This window comes from Petromyzon marinus, chromosome 8, assembly GCF_048934315.1.
Source record: "Petromyzon marinus isolate PM22_M1 ecotype Great Lakes invasive population chromosome 8, UKy_Petmar_22M1.pri1.0, whole genome shotgun sequence".
Classification (NCBI taxonomy): domain Eukaryota; kingdom Metazoa; phylum Chordata; class Hyperoartia; order Petromyzontiformes; family Petromyzontidae; genus Petromyzon; species Petromyzon marinus.
In genome coordinates, this window is record NC_133674.1 from 7,270,487 (window position 1) to 7,287,453 (window position 16,967).

General features: G+C 47.7%; 1 protein-coding gene across 5 annotated transcripts in view; it reads left to right on the forward strand.

Moving 5' to 3' along the window:
- LOC116940178 (3-((Z)-2-isocyanoethenyl)-1H-indole synthase-like) overlaps nucleotides 1-16,159 on the forward strand; it is a 45,227-nt gene extending 29,068 nt beyond the window's left edge. For all 5 annotated transcript variants that reach the window (XM_032949552.2, XM_032949548.2, XM_032949551.2 and 2 more), the window contains one exon: nucleotides 4,453-16,159. In XM_032949552.2, coding sequence (XP_032805443.1) covers nucleotides 4,453-4,638 — 186 coding nt within the window. In that variant the 3' untranslated portion in view covers nucleotides 4,639-16,159. The remainder of the gene's footprint in view (nucleotides 1-4,452) is intronic.
- Nucleotides 16,160-16,967: the final 808 nt, after the last annotated feature.

Consider the following 16,967-nt stretch of genomic DNA (forward strand, 5'->3'; position numbering starts at 1 on the left):
CAAATGGTGCTGGCATTAAAAAACCCTTGTTACCCGTATTATAACGCGAGTTGGAAGATCTCAATGGCTAGGACGTCCAGGAGGTTGTCAACAATCGGCGATTCTTTTCAATTGTTTAAACTACGCGCATACATTACGGTGACGATCTGCTGGTTTTACGTTCATGCACCGATGGATATATATGTACACGTTCAATGAAGATGTTCATTGTGAAAGACAGAATACACATTGCAGACCGAACTGCACAAGGAAGTGCGGAACTAACATGGGAGTGCACAGACAGCATAGAAATACCTAACTAACGTACAGAGAAGACAAGAAAACATACATTCAAAATCTAAAAGCACAAGTTAAACATTGCAGAAACAGGCGCACACATATATCAGTTTGTTCTCCTTCCCCCGCGCCTTTAATTAGCACGGTTGGCTACATATGGTGCGAAAGAAGTTCAACATACACTGTACACACAGCAGGGGAAGAGCACGGAATACTCTAGGCTGGGGTACAGTGGGAGAAATATAAAAAAAATAAACTACAGTATACCCTTTTTTATTTCAACACATAAGGCCCACTGAGCTCTATAGCTCTTATTCAGAAGTGACCTGGCCACACATTTTAGTTGGTTACCAAAGTGGCTCATCACGTGGAAATTTAGAGCAGCTAAATACTCTAAACGCGTGTTCATTCTAAATGTGAAAGGAGAAACTGGAGGACCCAGAAAAAAAATCCACAATACCACGGAGAGAACATGCAAACTCCAAATATACAGCAGGGATCAGGGAAGGGATCGAACCCCCGACCTCCTGTATACCAGGCGAGGTTGTTAACATCTCCTAGCCACCGCGGCACCCAAATTATATTTTAATTGTAAATATTTGACAATTGAAATATTTTAATCACTCAATTATTTTTGCTGCCAAATTCAAACGGGAATTACTTCCTTTTGTGTCGTTTCATTAAATATTTATATTTGGAACGAAATGTAAAACAAAAATTCTTGTTCCTATTGTCTGCTAAGGGCGGTGGGAGCCGGTGGGGGGGGGGGGGGCAGTCGGGCGGGTGGGGGGGCAAGGGCAGATAATTGTAATTATGATGCAAAGAGTGAAATCGCTTTACTGTGATGCTAGATTGGACCCAGGGGGTTAGAACCGTTTCTGGCCTTCGCTTTCCGACGCCCGTTGCAAAGTGACACGGCGGCGGTGGCACATGGCGCGCGGTTGCTCGTGTCATTAGATGTCACGTGGTGTGTCAAACTCAGGTCTTTAGATGGCACGTGGTGTGTCAAACTCAAGTCGTATGATGGCACGTGGTGTGTCAAACTCAAGTGTTTAGATGTCACGTCGTGTGTCAAACTCAAGTCATTAGATGGCACGTCGTGTGTCAAACTCAAGTTGTTAGATGGCACGTCGTGTGTCAAACTCAAGTGTTTAGATGTCACGTCGTGTGTCAAACTCAGGTCTTTAGATGGCACGTCGTGTGTCAAACTCAAGTTGTTAGATGTCACGTCGTGTGTCAAACTCAAGTCTTTAGATGGCACGTCGTGTGTCAAACTCAAGTTGTTAGATGGCACGTCGTGTGTCAAACTCAAGTCATTAGATGTCACGTCGTGTGTCAAACTCAAGGTGTTAGATGTCACGTCGTGTGTCAAACTCAAGGTGTTAGATGTCATGTCGTGTGTCAAACTCAAGTTGTTAGATGTCACGTGGTGTGTCAAACTCAAGTTGTTAGATGTCACGTCGTGTGTCAAACTCAAGTAGTTAGATGTCACGTGGTGTGTCAAACTCAAGTCTTTAGATGTCACGTCGTGTGTCAAACTCAAGTCTTTAGATGTCACGTCGTGTGTCAAACTCAAGTCTTTAGATGTCACGTCGTGTGTCAAACTCAAGTCTTTAGATGTCACGTCGTGTGTGAAACTCAAGTCTTTAGATGTCACGTCGTGTGTCAAACTCAAGTCTTTAGATGTCACGTCGTGTGTCAATCTCACGTCATTAGATGGCACGTCGTGTGTCAAACTCAAGTCTTTAGATGTCAAGTTGTGTGTCAAACTCAAGTGTTTAGATGTCACGTCGTGTGTCAAACTCAAGTCTTTAGATGTCACGTCGTGTGTCAAACTCAAGTCTTTAGATGTCACGTCGTGTGTCAAACTCAAGTCTTTAGATGGCACGTCGTGTGTCAAACTCAAGTAGTTAGATGGCACGTGGTGTGTCAAACTCAAGTCTTTAGATGTCACGTGGTGTGTCAAACTCAAGTCATTAGATGTCACGTGGTGTGTCAAACTCAAATCTTTAGATGGCACGTGGTGTGTCAAACTCAAGTCTTTAGATGTCACGTCGTGTGTCAAACTCAAGTAGTTAGATGGCACGTGGTGTGTCAAACTCAAGTCTTTAGATGTCACGTGGTGTGTCAAACTCAAGTCATTAGATGTCACGTGGTGTGTCAAACTCAAGTCTTTAGATGGCACGTCGTGTGTCAAACTCAAGTTGTTAGATGGCACGTCGTGTGTCAAACTCAAGTCTTTAGATGTCACGTCGTGTGTCAAACTCAAGTCATTAGATGTCACGTCGTGTGTCAAACTCAAGTCTTTAGATGTCACGTCGTGTGTTAAACTCAAGTCTTTAGATGTCACGTCGTGTGTCAAACTCAAGTCTTTAGATGTCACGTCGTGTGTCAAAGTCAAGTCTTTAGATGTCACGTCGTGTGTCAAACTCAAGTCTTTAGATGTCACGTCGTGTGTCAAACTCAAGTCTTTAGATGGCACGTGGTGTGTCAAACTCAAGTCTTTAGATGTCACGTGGTGTGTCAAACTCAAGTTGTTAGATGGCACGTCGTGTGTCAAACTCAAGTGTTTAGATGGCACGTCGTGTGTCAAACTCAAGTCTTTAGATGGCACGTCGTGTGTCAAACTCAAGTCTTTAGATGTCACGTCGTGTGTCAAACTCAAGTAGTTAGATGTCACGTCGTGTGTCAAACTCAAGTCTTTAGATGTCACATCGTGTGTCAAACTCAAGTCTTTAGATGGCACGTCGTGTGTCAAACTCAAGTAGTTAGATGTCACGTCGTGTGTCAAACTCAAGTCTTTAGATGTCACGTTGTGTGTCAAACTCAAGTCTTTAGATGGCATGTCGTGTGTCAAACTCACGTCTTTAGATGGCACGTCGTGTGTCAAACTCAAGGTGTTAGATGTCACGTCGTGTGTCAAACTCAAGTGTTTAGATGTCACGTCGTGTGTCAAACTCAGGTCTTTAGATGGCACGTCGTGTGTCAAACTCAAGTAGTTAGATGTCACGTCGTGTGTCAAACTCAAGTTGTTAGATGTCACGTCGTGTGTCAAACTCAAGGTGTTAGATGTCACGTCGTGTGTCAAACTCAAGTCTTTAGATGTCACGTCGTGTGTCAAACTCAAGTCTTTAGGTGTCACGTCGTGTGTCAAACTCAAGTCTTTAGATGTCACGTCGTGTGTCAAACTCAAGTCTTTATATGTCACGTCGTGTGTCAAACTCAAGTCATTAGATGTCACGTCGTGTGTCAAACTCAAGTTGTTAGATGCCACGTCGTGTGTCAAACTCAAGTCTTTAGATGGCACGTCGTGTGTCAAACTCAAGTTGTTAGATGGCACGTAGCACTGTAATTATGTAAATATGGCGACATACCCTGTCTATAATTTCTGTGTGCACTTTGGTTCAGACAAAGTATTTGCTTTCATCCCAGAATGAATGTTTTGGTTTCCAGACTAATTCTTCTAATGCACATTCCCCCTGCGTTGATGTTGAATAGCCGGCACATTTTAAAGCTTCAGGCATTAAGGCGCACTGTGCTATGCTTGCAAGTGGGTTTACTGAGTTTTCACTTATGATAGAAGTGTGCGTATTTGTAGGCAAAATTGCCAATTAGACTTTAGTTTAAATGTCCTCTAGATAGCATTCTTCACGGTGTAGTTATCTCTGGCCTCGTGTCGTTACAATGTTTTTTTCTGATGATTTTGATTGCCAAATAATCTCATTTAAAGACGAGTTGAGTGTTTGCCGAATTGTCTTGCAAGGAAACATGAAATAACCATCAGCTGACATGTGGGATGACATTCATAGTCGATGGCTTCAAATAATGTTTTATTTTTAGTCAACAATCCTTAAATGTCCAAGTGTTTATGGGGCTTTTTTTTTTCTCTCTTTGCCTAAATTAATTTGTGTACGCAACGGGGCCGTGCGTATATCACGCAATCTGACGTCAGGACGACGTTCGCCGGGTGAGTTCGACAGTTGGGGTCGTTATCTTGTAGTCCTCGCAGCAGCCAGACGGCTGCTGAAAATCCTCCCGAAGCGGTTTCATCGGCGTGGGTTGGGAGTGAGTGGGGGGGGTGAGCGGGCGGGGGGGGGGGGAAATGTGAACAGCCCTTGGATAAAATTAAGAGATTTATTGCTTCAAGTGACCGCATTTTATCTTCACCCTCTGCAGTGGGAGGAGGGGGACTTCATCATTTCCGACAACCTGGCGCTGGGCCACGAGGCCCACCCCTCCACGCAGGCCCCACCCAGCGCCGTGGGGCTCCGAGTCATGCACCGCACCACCGTGTGCGGCGCCTCGACCCCCAGCAAACGGCGCCGCGGGGCCACCGCCGACGCGGCCAGCGCCAGCGGATGAGCGGTTCAGCGCGCGCGCGTGTGTGGATCAGCGCGTTCGTGTGTGGATCAACGGGCAGCCGTGGGAATCGGCACGCGTGTGCGTCTGCACGAATGCACGTGTAAGCGTTCGTGGGTGGGCGTTCGTTCGCGCACGCGTGTGCGTTTATTTGCAAGCACACATACCTACGCGCTTGCACGCACACACGCATGGAGTAAACGATGGGATCCCTTGTTTGGTCAAGTGGACCACATGGGCAAGTAGTGTTGGCGAGCACCTATTAAGGCTGGCTCGGCGCACGGGGGTAATATTGTCTTGGCCTAGAGCCAAGAGTCCAAAATCGGTACAGACTCCTTTCCTCTACCCAGGGATTGCGTTTATACACTGCAGCGGGTCCTCATCCCAGAGATTTAATTCACAATCATTTACAGCTGCGTCAATCCGTTATTGGATTAAAGCCTCCCTGGGCATACATAACCACACGCAGCAGTGCTGGATGGTGACGGGAAGACGGGACTTGTTGTATTGATATCACTCAACAATGACGTTAAGTCTAAGACAGGAATCAAACTCGGATCAGTGGGCTCATTTTGCTTTGATGAGCAAATATATTACGTTGCATAATAAAGGCTACGTGTTAAACTAACATTGCATTATTTTATGCACAGGCACGCATATTATCCTGCATTCCTTGTGCACATGCAGGCGAGCTTAAGAGCATTCAAAGGTAATTGTACGATAAGTAAAAAAAAAATGTCATGCATTTTAACGCTTCTGAATCTCCACTCAAAAAAAAAACCACTTAACCTCAATTCCAATAATCGCAGGTGCTAATATTAAATTAATTTGTAACATCTTGCACCATGGATGTAATAAGTGGGCTGTCAAGAGAATGGCCACAAGCTTTTCCCGGTGGCCAAATAAGGGCCCAATGCGTGTTGGTTGGGTGCGGAGGACAAGCAAAGTGTGTTGATAATTAAACACTTACACACGAGGCCATCGGCAATTAGCTGAATGAATGAAAGTTCAAAGTGTCGAAAAAACCCCCGTAAAAAATGTATTTTATCCCAGCTTTATTTTTAACACGAAAGGAATAAAACACACACATGGACACGGGGGAATGTGCACATTGGCTGTTGAAAGTGTTTTATTATGAACCAGCTTATCGCTTATTTCAAGTCATTTTGAAATAACCGGTGCTGTGCACACACACTCCCTGCGGGTCAGCCTTCACGGTAAACTTCATATAAAAACATGAGATTATTTCATAGATATCTATATTTTCATCTTCTCGTTATAATATTATTTTCGGAGCCAGATTTGAATGCTGCATTCGGATCGTAATCGACCTCGTGGGCCTGTACTAAATGCAATAAATATTTGTTTAGCCATAAACAAATCCTTAATCCTTAACAGGTGTGTGTTTGCGTGGGGGAAGGAGGGGGGGGCTGACGAGGCCGTGATGAATGCCCAGGGCTTGCCCGCCTCCTCATCCTAAATTATCTGTGTTTCAAGGAAACTGCCAATTCAATTTTCGGTTCTGGCATGTCAGAGTTAGAGACCGCACGCTCGAGTAGCTAGGTGCACGTCGCCCCCATTGACGTGGAGGGGGAAACACAGGGTACCCTGCGTCTTGGGTTAGTGGAGAGGGAACAAGATAAAGTGTGCATGTGCCGCAGGATTCTCAAGTGATTTCTGGCACTGACATGAATCCGACGCAATTTGGACGGCATTACACAAGATTGTAATTCGAATACTGCTTGTACGATAGATTAATTGAACTGTGGAGTATCGTGGGGGGGTTGTCGTAGAGAGCGTGAGAGGCTGGTGGTTATCTGGGAAAGCCTTCACCCACGAGTGGAATAGGGCCCCCTGGCTGGTGATAAAAGGTTATGCGAGTGCAGTTATGAGATGTGGTTTGTGGTCGTACGCTGCTTCCGAAGTGCAGTTGCATCGCACGGATTCGCTGTGGTGACACCCTGACGATAATAACAACATTGACGGTCATGATTGTAAGAAGAAAGAATATACGTTTATTTGAAATGTGATAGCCATGTGTGCAATGATCATAATTCATTATAATGGGATAGCGGGAGTATATAGCGAAATTCATCACGTGTATCTCTGTTTTATCTTTGCAGTTAATTTCCACATTAATGAAATACGGTTTGCTGGAAACAGTCAAACATATTTTTGTTGTTAAGAGCGCTGGTGCGTTTGACGGATTTTTGGGCCGATTCATCTTCGGTCTTCCGTGCAGTTGTGATGGGAAGTGCAGATAATGAGGCACGTGTCCACACCTCGCAGCGGCGATTCCACGTTTCTCTCTCCCTGCCCTTTGGTTTAAACCGTGAAATTGCCTTGGGGTGGAAAACGGGGGAGGGGACGGATGCTGAGTCCAGATATTAATAATAACAGGAGTAAAACATCACTGGCGTGTTGATAATCGATGTGCAGTACGGGCTTTTCGTGAACACACAATAGGGGATTGGAATTTGATGAAAAGTTTTTTTTATATATATGTAAGTATATGTCTCGCGTTGCTTGCATCTTTTTTTTTTGCACGGACAGAATTGCAATGCGCTGAGTGCCGCCCATCCTCCTGGTCGGAGCGCAACTCGTGTCGTCACTGCACGATGTCCGTCCGTCCAGTGAAAGAAGCCATTAACTCGGATATGTTCAAAATTAAAACATCACAAAATCCCTGGGGGACCAGGGTGAGACAAGGGAGGGGGGCGGAGGGGTTATGCAATTGTGAATTGTGGAGCCACAGTGTTGGTTTCGCGAGCCAAAACATGTTTATATTTACGCGATATAACCCAGGTTTTTTTTTATTTGGGATATTTCTCACGATAGCCGGCTACGCGTTAAACTCAACATAAAACTCGCTTAATTAGACAATTACGCGCGATTCAATTCCGGCACGTGGGGTCCCAGCCAGATCTCCCGCGGCAACAACTCGAGATTAATGAGGCCTCTTCTGTGCGTTCACTTTGTTAATTAAACAAAGACATTGCATTCAATAGGTCTCATTTTGCAGCCAAAAAATCAAGGCTACATGCGCAAGGTCAATAAAAGAATTCCCGTAATTACATGCACGCTCGTACATGTTGACATGCGTACACAGACACGTGCCGGGGTCCCAGTTCACACTCTTCTCGGGTACGTGCTGTTTAATAAAATGCAGTGTTTTGGAAATTGCTCCCACCGATTAAAATGGCATTCTAAGCACGTGGCATTCCACTGCTAGATGACTGGCTCCTCCCCTACGCATTCGGGGGTTATTTGACCATACTTCGCCACTCTGGTCAGTGCGAGTTTCGTGAACGCTCTACAAAGCAACACATTCTCTTAACACAACACCAGCAGTACATTGGCGCGCGCGCACACACACACACACAGCTCATTAACTTTCTTTAATTAAATGTATTTGCGACACAGTAAATGAGAATGTATGTAATTTATTTGTACATGTACAATCAATTTACATGTTCATACTTGTAATCGCAAACGCAGTGATGCGCGACCAGCACATATCCAATCGGCCGACAGAAATGATTAAAATGCCCCAACAGCCTTAAAATGCGATCGGACCCGTAACTAACAAGTACCGCGTTACTTTGTAACCTCGGAGAGTGCGTTTGTTGATGGCGTGGTCGAGAGTGCTTGCATTGCAATTCCCCAACAACATAGCACTTATTGGTAGTTATATATCACAATGAGCACTCGTTGTTGGGGATGCGCCACGCAGCCAGAGAGGAGTCGAGGGCGATTCGCCGCGTTCGCGAATCCGAGCAAAAAAAAAAGAACTTTAGTGGCGAGCCGTCCGTCTCGCGTTTAAAGACATTGCACCGGTGCACTTCGTCGGTGCTAAGAGAGGTTACAGGCGTGGGAGGTGTGCGTGTGTGTGGTGGGGGCTTCCCTGCCTTGAGTTTTGTTGCGATTGTTATCGAGTTCCTCCGTAGAATTATTGTGGCTGCCGTCGAAAGATGAAATTCCCTCAATTGCCGTATCACATTGTACACACCACGGGTGTCTGTGCGGTCTACATTGTAATGGCACGGGTGTTTCTGTGCGAGTTTTATCGTGACTCGGTTATAAAACTGCCCCCGGTCAGTTGCTTTTTCATGTGCCAAACAACAAAAAGCGCCGTTATGCAATTCAAAGCGACAAATGAATGAATGCCCTTATACATTTTCCCCAGACTTTAGCAACTTTTTGTCGCTGCGAACAACAAAAATCACCAACGTGATTAACGCTGCCACCGAAAGGGCTATTCCTGAACTACATTTGACATTACAGAGGTATTCTTAAAGTAGAGTTGTAGGAGTTGTTTTGAGTATCCTGCGTGCCAAGTGATATAATTAGGTGAACGCCGACTCGAAATAGTTGGCTGAACAAAACGGAGGGAGGCAATGCCATGAATCGCGGGGGGTAATTGCTATCAATCACGATGAGGCCTCTATATATAGAGATTCGCGGTTGGCCACCCCTTAATACGCCGTAATCCCCTCATTTCCGCGCGGGTAGTTAAAGACACCATGGGTGTGTATATAGTCATTACTCATCAGAGGCTGTTACGGACTCCTTTCTCGCTGCCCCACCGAGCTCACGTCTCGCACACATCTCCGCCTCGTGCGAAAGCGCCGTTGTTGGTACTAATCACAGCGAGACTATGAAGGGATCCACCGTGCGTGATACAAACATCCATTTACGTAATTGCTGCGTAAAGGCTGCGTAGCCATTTTATTTACGGCCACGTGAAGTCGCATGATATCCAGCCACATTTGCCCTTCAGATTAATGTCGTTATTAATTTGCTTGAATTCAAGAAAGTCGAGTTGAATACATGTGTGTGTGGCTGCACACACACAATCGTCAATGGACATGAACCTTTAATGAACGTTCGTTGCGCTGCGATGTATTTAAGTCGTGACCACGTGGCGTGGCGTGCCGTGCGGGAAGACCCCAGTCGAGATGAGCGTTTCGCTTGAGACGATTCATCGTTGCGGAATCCGTTCTTTGAAACGGAGGAACGAACAAAGACAGAGACATCACACAAATACGCGGAAGGAAACAGAAGCAAGCGGGACATTAAATGCCCGCGCGGTCTAAAGGAATGCGAGAAACGTCCGCGCCGAAGAACGCGAACCGTGAGGCAAGGGAATTGGAAGAACCAACTTAGGTCTTTTTTAAATCTTCAGAATCCTCCCTTACCCCGATCTCCCCCATCATCATTATCCTCATCATCAGACTTCGGGACCCCTCCCCCCCCCCACCACGTTGCCATCTTATGCGACGGAATTCCTCTACCGCTGATGCCCAAACAGGTAAGCACTTACTGCGGCTCATAATTCTAACAGCAAGTACTGCTATCTGGGTAGCAGTGGCGAGGACTAGCGGCGACGGGGGTGGGAGGAGGAAGCTTCCGCGAATGTTTCATCGAGAGAAGAGGGGGTGGGGGGGATAACGACAACAATGGAATTTAAAGTTAAAGTTTTACTTTCCTTTTAAAGCCAGGTCTCACCATTCACCGCTGGCAACAGCAGCAGCGGGCAGCGGCAACAAAGACGGGGTTAGTTTTGGGACCTCTTTGTGCTCAAAGCTTAAACGCCTTGGTGGCACGCACAATGAGGGCCCATATCCCAATTGTTAATTATTCACGTCAACGCCCGTGGGGGGTGGGGGGGCAAATCAGCCGGAATGCGCCACATCTCGGAAGCTAAGCAGGAATTTTTGGGGGGGGTTTTAGCCTGCGGCGGTGAGCACCGTGGATAACAAAACACTGGTTGTTATATCGGCGGCGGTGGCGATGTTGCTCAATCGGTAAAGTCGCTCGAACAAAATGAACCGTGCACGTACGGAGATATTTCTCATCGCGAAGAAAGGGTGCGATAGTTAAAGCGGGGTGCGCGATTGTTATCGACGATTAGAAATTCCCACCACGCACGCCTTCGGGTGCCCAAGATCCCGTTCGCTTACTTAGTCGGCGGCTCACGATGTGCCACTACTGCCCACTATAACGCCCCCCCCCCATATCGCCGGCGGATTGGATAAATGGAATCTCCCCCCCCCCTGCTCCCCTTCTGTGAGTTACTGCCACAGATTGTTACAAACAGCAACCCGCGGTGATAAAACTGAAATCCTGGCACGAGTCGTGATGACTCGCCCGCTGACAGCTGATGCTTGGAACGAGCACAATCTGGTTCCCTTTGGCGCCGGGGGTTATTACCGATGCACATCGGCAAAGACTTATCGTATGCGATTATCTGAAAATGTACACGGAGCGATCCATTCGTAGACGGCCCACTATAAACAAAACTGGGGGGGGGGGGGGGAGACGGAAATGTGGAGATGGGTGCCGCGCGCAATCCGAAGATGTGTTGCGCTTAGTGCCGCTCGAGTTTGTGGACTGCACTGTTGTGAATCGTCAATTTGCTCTCTTAATCGCGCTTGGCGTAGCGTGATATTGTCTATCAATCGCGTGCTTTTAAAAAAAAAATGTTGTACGATGTAAAAAGCCGAAGTAATTTATGACGGGCAGAATGTAATTCCACTTTGGTTATGCCAAGAGCCGCCGTTTTAAAATTCGCACACAGGGCAAGCAGCACCTGCAGCATCAGCCCATCTATTCAAATAATGGGTGATTGTTTTTGACACTGCGGGAAATGCACGAAGCAGTTGCTTGTGATACGGTTTGACCAGAATGAATAACAACAAAAACCTAAGATAACAACAATGAACATCGCTTCATACTCAAGGTGGCATCGGCCGTCACGATTAATAAAACCTCGATAAGTATCCGCCATTATTAAGTGGGGTGTGTGGGGGTGGGGGTAACTTTGTATTTCGAGTGCAATTATTTCAAGACACCACCAGTGACCAAAGATAGAGATGTGACTTTTGAAAAAGGCGTTTAAATCCAAAGCCCCGGTACATTTTTAATTCACAGCCCACCGCCGCCACCCCTCCCTTGTCAATCCGCATCTGAGTGGAGGCCCTCCCCATTGACTCACTGCTGCTGTGAACCCGGCCCCACTCAAGTTCGATTCCCCCCCCTGCCACGGCTGATATCGTGTGCAAGTTGATATCTGAACCCGGTCCCATCGACCTCCCACCGCCACTTGCGACACGACGGCATTGATCAGTGAAAGGGTGATGGCCAAAAAAACCCCACCACGACGGTCAGTTACGTTAATGGAAATCAAAATGTAACTATTTTTGACTCCCGCATTTTGGGAAGATGTATTAGAAACAGAAAGCACTCTAATAAAGTTTAAGAACGTTTTCAAGCGAAAAAGCTGTTCTTATTGTAATAAAATACCCCCCCCCCCCATCCTCTATAGGCGTAACAGACTGTTGGGGCAAGTGCTGTTAGCGAGCGCCTAATGAAGGCCCGTACGGCACACGAGCGGGTTGGTGGCCAGTACCACGCCCGGGTGCCTTTGTCTCCCCAGTGATCATGTTTACACACACTTGCCAGCTCCTCATTAATAAGGCTGAGTGGACCTAGGAGAGGCCTGGTTAGCCGCGTCGTGTGTCGGAGCGGCGCTAACCACTTGCGCCACCGCTCCCTACGCACAATGCACGTATACATAATAATAACAACATGGTTTACTCTCGCGACGTTGAGATATTTGTTGTTGATTACTTCCGGATTATTGCGTTCATTAGCGAGAAGCACTTTGCGTACCGCGTGCCAGAGCGCACACGTGTAAGTTAAGCATGTGCTGACACCTCCTTAAAGCTACCGCCGCATTCACCAGAGAGATGCCGTACGCTGTATATATATATTAACGTATACGAGAGTAAAGATTTAAATGGAAGCAATCGCGGATTAAAAAGATGCCGGGACACGTGGTCGAAGGAGCCAATGCACGCGCACAAGGAGAGCTCACGGCGTGATTCAACCGCGCGAAGAGAGACGAAAGTACGGCGGGGGGCGGCGAGGGGTACGAAAGTTCAGTAATGACACGCCACGGTTAATAAAATAAAATCACTCAATTAAATATACAAACCCACACAACACGTTTGCAACCACACACAGCCAGCGCCATCCCCAGGTTCGCGCTCTGTCCACAAGCAGGGGAGTGAATGCGATGGGGGGGGGGGGGTACCCGGACCCCCCGGAGTGTTTTAACTATTTTTTAATGTTGCGAGATTTCAAGATTTGTAAACAGCACGCACCACCACCACCGCTGTCTGTAACGAAATCGTCAAATCTCTTTGGGGGGCGGGGGGGGGGGTAAAATCGAGCCCCGCAGCAAATGTCAGCGGCAAAAGGCGGCGTGCGTTCAAAGTACACGCGGTCGGATAACGCGACTCGACTCCACGTGTGAGAGACCCAGCAAGCGATGTGCATCGACAGCTCGTGCGTGTCACGGGAAACTGGCCCTCGTGCCGCTACCGCAGTCGCTGGGGTGCCAGAACCCCCCCCTCCCCCCTCCGTGTTGCCACGCGCTATATAGTGTACCGTCACAATATCGTCAAACTACTATTAACAAAAATAATAATCTACGCTTACGAATTTCCCGGCTGGCCGCTGTCCGGACATCACTCCACCACAACAATAATTCGGTCGATCTCTGGCTTTGTTAAGCGTGCTGTGGTGGTAGTTGATGGTTGTGGTGATAGTGGGGTTTGGTAGTGATGGTTGTGGTGGTAGTGGTTTTGGTAGTGATGGTTGTGGTGGTTTTGGTAGTGGTGGTTGTGGTGGTAGTGGTTTTGGTGGTAGTGATGGGTTGTGGTGTTGGCTGCTGATTAAACACCTCGTAGCGAGCGCGCTCACGGGGCGTTGTCGCGATGTTGTGAGGCCGACGATTTTTTGCGCGCACCGCACATTACCCCAACATTAAGCACTTACTGCTCTGTTGAATTCGCAGACAGAGCTCATGTTAGGGCAGTGTGCGGTGGCCACGAGGCTCGACCTGCAGATCCGCGGCGCGGGGTTAACGTTTACACAGGGCAGCATCGGGAGTTCGGAGTAAGGGGCAGACAATTACAGCTCCCATTGATTTACTTCCCGTTTCTAAAAGCGGACCCCCTACACCCACACGCTCCTTAAACTGTGCAATGGAAGAAAACAAAATCGATCGGAGGTTATTCGGTTTTTTCGCACGACAACTCGAATGGCCGTGCCACCGCTGCTGTGGAAGCCACTGCTTAAAGGAACCAATAATTGCCACACCAAAACGCCCAACACTGCTCTTAATTGTCAAGAGTAAAAAAAACACCAAATAGGACATTAAATAGCCAACGAGAGAGACAATTCCAGGATAAAGAAAGTTGTAGCAGATGGGACGCTTTACAACCACTCTCCGTTGCGCAACTTTGACCCCCTCGAAGCCATATTTCGTCATTGTCATTTTAATGCCCTACTAGTTTCACCCTCCGTTAACACCGTGTTGCGAGTGCGTGGCCTTGTGGCAGGCGCTTAAAAGACAAGGCTGCGTCCGACCACCAAGACCCGACCAAGCCCCCAAACTCACTAAAGATGATGTCCCCTCTTACCTGCAAGCTCTTGTCTTCAGGAGTAGCCCTTGGTTGACAGAGACAGTGTGCCAAGTAGCAGGTACCTTTATACCCCCTTGAGCCCTCTCATCCCATTCATATGCGACCCCTTGGTGCCCACCCTCCCCCTCTGCCCTCATCCATCCCCCATCTCCCCAGGCACTGGGTTAATCAGGAGGGTAATCCCATTGTTTTCTCTTGATTGGGACTGTTTACAGGCCAGACTTTCGGAGCCACATTTTTTTTTTAGCGGGAATATGGGAGGGAGTGACACCAGGATGGGAGGCACAGCGGGAAAGCAGAAGGGGGAGCGGGTGTGGGGGGTTGCATATGCAAGGAAGGGGGTGGAGATGACGGTGGAGGATGGGTGACGAAGAGATAAATCCCCCCAAAAAAATCCTGGATCTCAAAAGTTCATATCCTGGCTCTTTTTGGAGTCCGTTTTCTTAAGCGGTGCTTTGTTGTGCATTTTTTTCTTGCTTATTTTGGAGCTGCTTTTACCAGGCAATGCAACGAGCAGCAACTTTCTTCGGTTAACCCCATCTTGAGATTATGGGGCAGGTTCTCACCGGTAGATGTGGACCGTCCGAGGTGAGGACGAACATCATCTGGCGGTGGCAGCAATAGTTGAGGCACTTGGGCGAGAATATATGCATCTGCTTTTCAGACTGTTGCCAAGCTCCGTGAAATGTCAGCACGAACTCTGAAAGTGCAAAAACGCGTCGCCAGCGAAGTGGAAATATAAAGAAATATTTCTTTAAAAAAAAAAGATGAAATGGAAGTATTTTTGCTCATCTTTTTGTTAACAAATTTTTGTGTTTCGACAAAGAAAAAAAAATAAACCTCAAAGCCGCGAGAAAAATCAATGCGCGCGATACCCATTAGGAACACCGTGAACCCAGACACTAATTTCAAACACGCTGAAGTGTCGCCTTTCATTTCGCATCTCTCCCTGACCAGAAAGAAATAAAAGAAAAAAAAAATCTGCACGAAAAGATAACGGAATACAGATGAGAAAGCTGTCGCTGTCTGCCAACGGAGGGTCGTTTCAGGCATGTAGCCATTGTCGTCTTCATCGGCCATGAACAATCCACTGCTGGATGAAGCCCGCCCCCCCCCCTCACTCCACCCCGAAGCCGCCCGTCGCCATTTCTCGAAATCCTGCGATGGAACAATCCACCCACGGGGCACCTGCACACCTCCAGCCTATTTGCTGGTGTGCAGGCGATAAAACGAAGTCTCGCATCTCCGTGTATACTGAACCAGTGGTTCTCCATACATTTTCGGGGGGGGGGGGTGGGGTGAGAGGAGGAGGAGGGGGGGCACTATCGCCGATGTGGGGGGGGGGCACATGTTTGTTGTAACCATTGAGAGTTTGACAGCAGCACGATGATGGGGGGAGTGTTTTCACGTTCGTCTATTGTCGGGGTCCGGTGCTGAAGGCCAGCAGGGGCTGCCAGTGGTCTCTCGCGGGCCTTAGAGCGAATGAAGAGAACTCGTGTGTAGGCATCTTTTATTGATTTTATTTATTTTATATAGAAGCTGTGCAGTTGGCTGTGAGCCACGTCCCATTGTGCACTTGACCTGGGCATTAATTTTCTGACTGAATGTTGTCCCGATCGCGGTTAGGCTGAAGCTGATATACTGGATGCAGTGCCCCCCATTCCACTCCCACCCTCCCCCCCCCCCCCGAATTTGTGTTACCACTCCCCAACACAAGCTCGGCAACAGAAAAAGGAAACTCTCTTTGCCTGCATTTTTCAGTTTTCTCATTTTCTAAAACCGGTATATATATAAAAAAAAGTGTATTAACTACTTCCACTCTTAGGGAATTTTGTGATTTTTTTTTTAAGCCGGGTAAAAAGCATTGCGTAACCCTTCCTCATTGCAGGGCGATTGCACACGCGGCTTGGGAAAGTTTAAAAGTTGTTGTAGCTGCGAAAGAAGAGATGAGGGGGAGAGAGATGAAGCGTTGCCCTCAACTTGCTGATGTTCGCGGCGGGAACTGAAATAAAACGACACTCGATTTGAAACATGTCTAAGGGAATGCCTACATGTGTGTGTATGCGTGCGTGCTTGGAGAATATTTGCTGGCAGGGGCTCTGCGGAGCCGCTCGAAGCTCGTAGTTGTTTCTATTGCAAAATTTAGCCGGGGAAATGTAGTCACTGCACGGGGGCAGCCGCAACACCATCGCTCGCGTGACCGCTCCTCTTGAGTGGGGTTTTTTTTCGAGTCCCCATCCAATCCCAGCCTAGATTGTGGAGAGAACCAGAACAATAACAAAAATATTCTGGGTTCTTTCGGTAAAGTCACGTATAAGGGAAACAATAATACGTGACTTTACCGAAATAACTTTACCGAAAGAACCAAGAATATGAATCCCTGCAGTCACGAAAGCTTTAAATCAAAATGAATAAATTCTTCTCCACCACTGACTGGTGCTCGTCTCTCTCTCTCGGAACCGTTTCTTGAGCTGGTGCCTCGCGCCCCCCCCCCCCTCGCCCCCCCCTCCTCGCCCCCTCCCCGCCCCACTCGAGTCCCGCTTCAATTTTAGATTTTAAGTTCAATAGCGGTCTACCACATTTACGCTGTGAAACAGTGTCGAGTCACGTGAGCACCAAGGACCAGGTGGGTGGTGGAAGGCCGGGGAAGTGGGGGGGGTCAGGGGAAAGTGGTCCCCCACGCCTCTCCATGTTCATTGGGTGGGGGATAGCGACTCAACTTTGGGGACCCCAACAAACGAAATTCCTGCCCCTGTCCAAATGTAAATTGTGGTGCATTATCGGGGCTGGCATTCGAGTGATGGAGGTGGCCTCGTGGCTCAAGGTGGCTGAAATCTC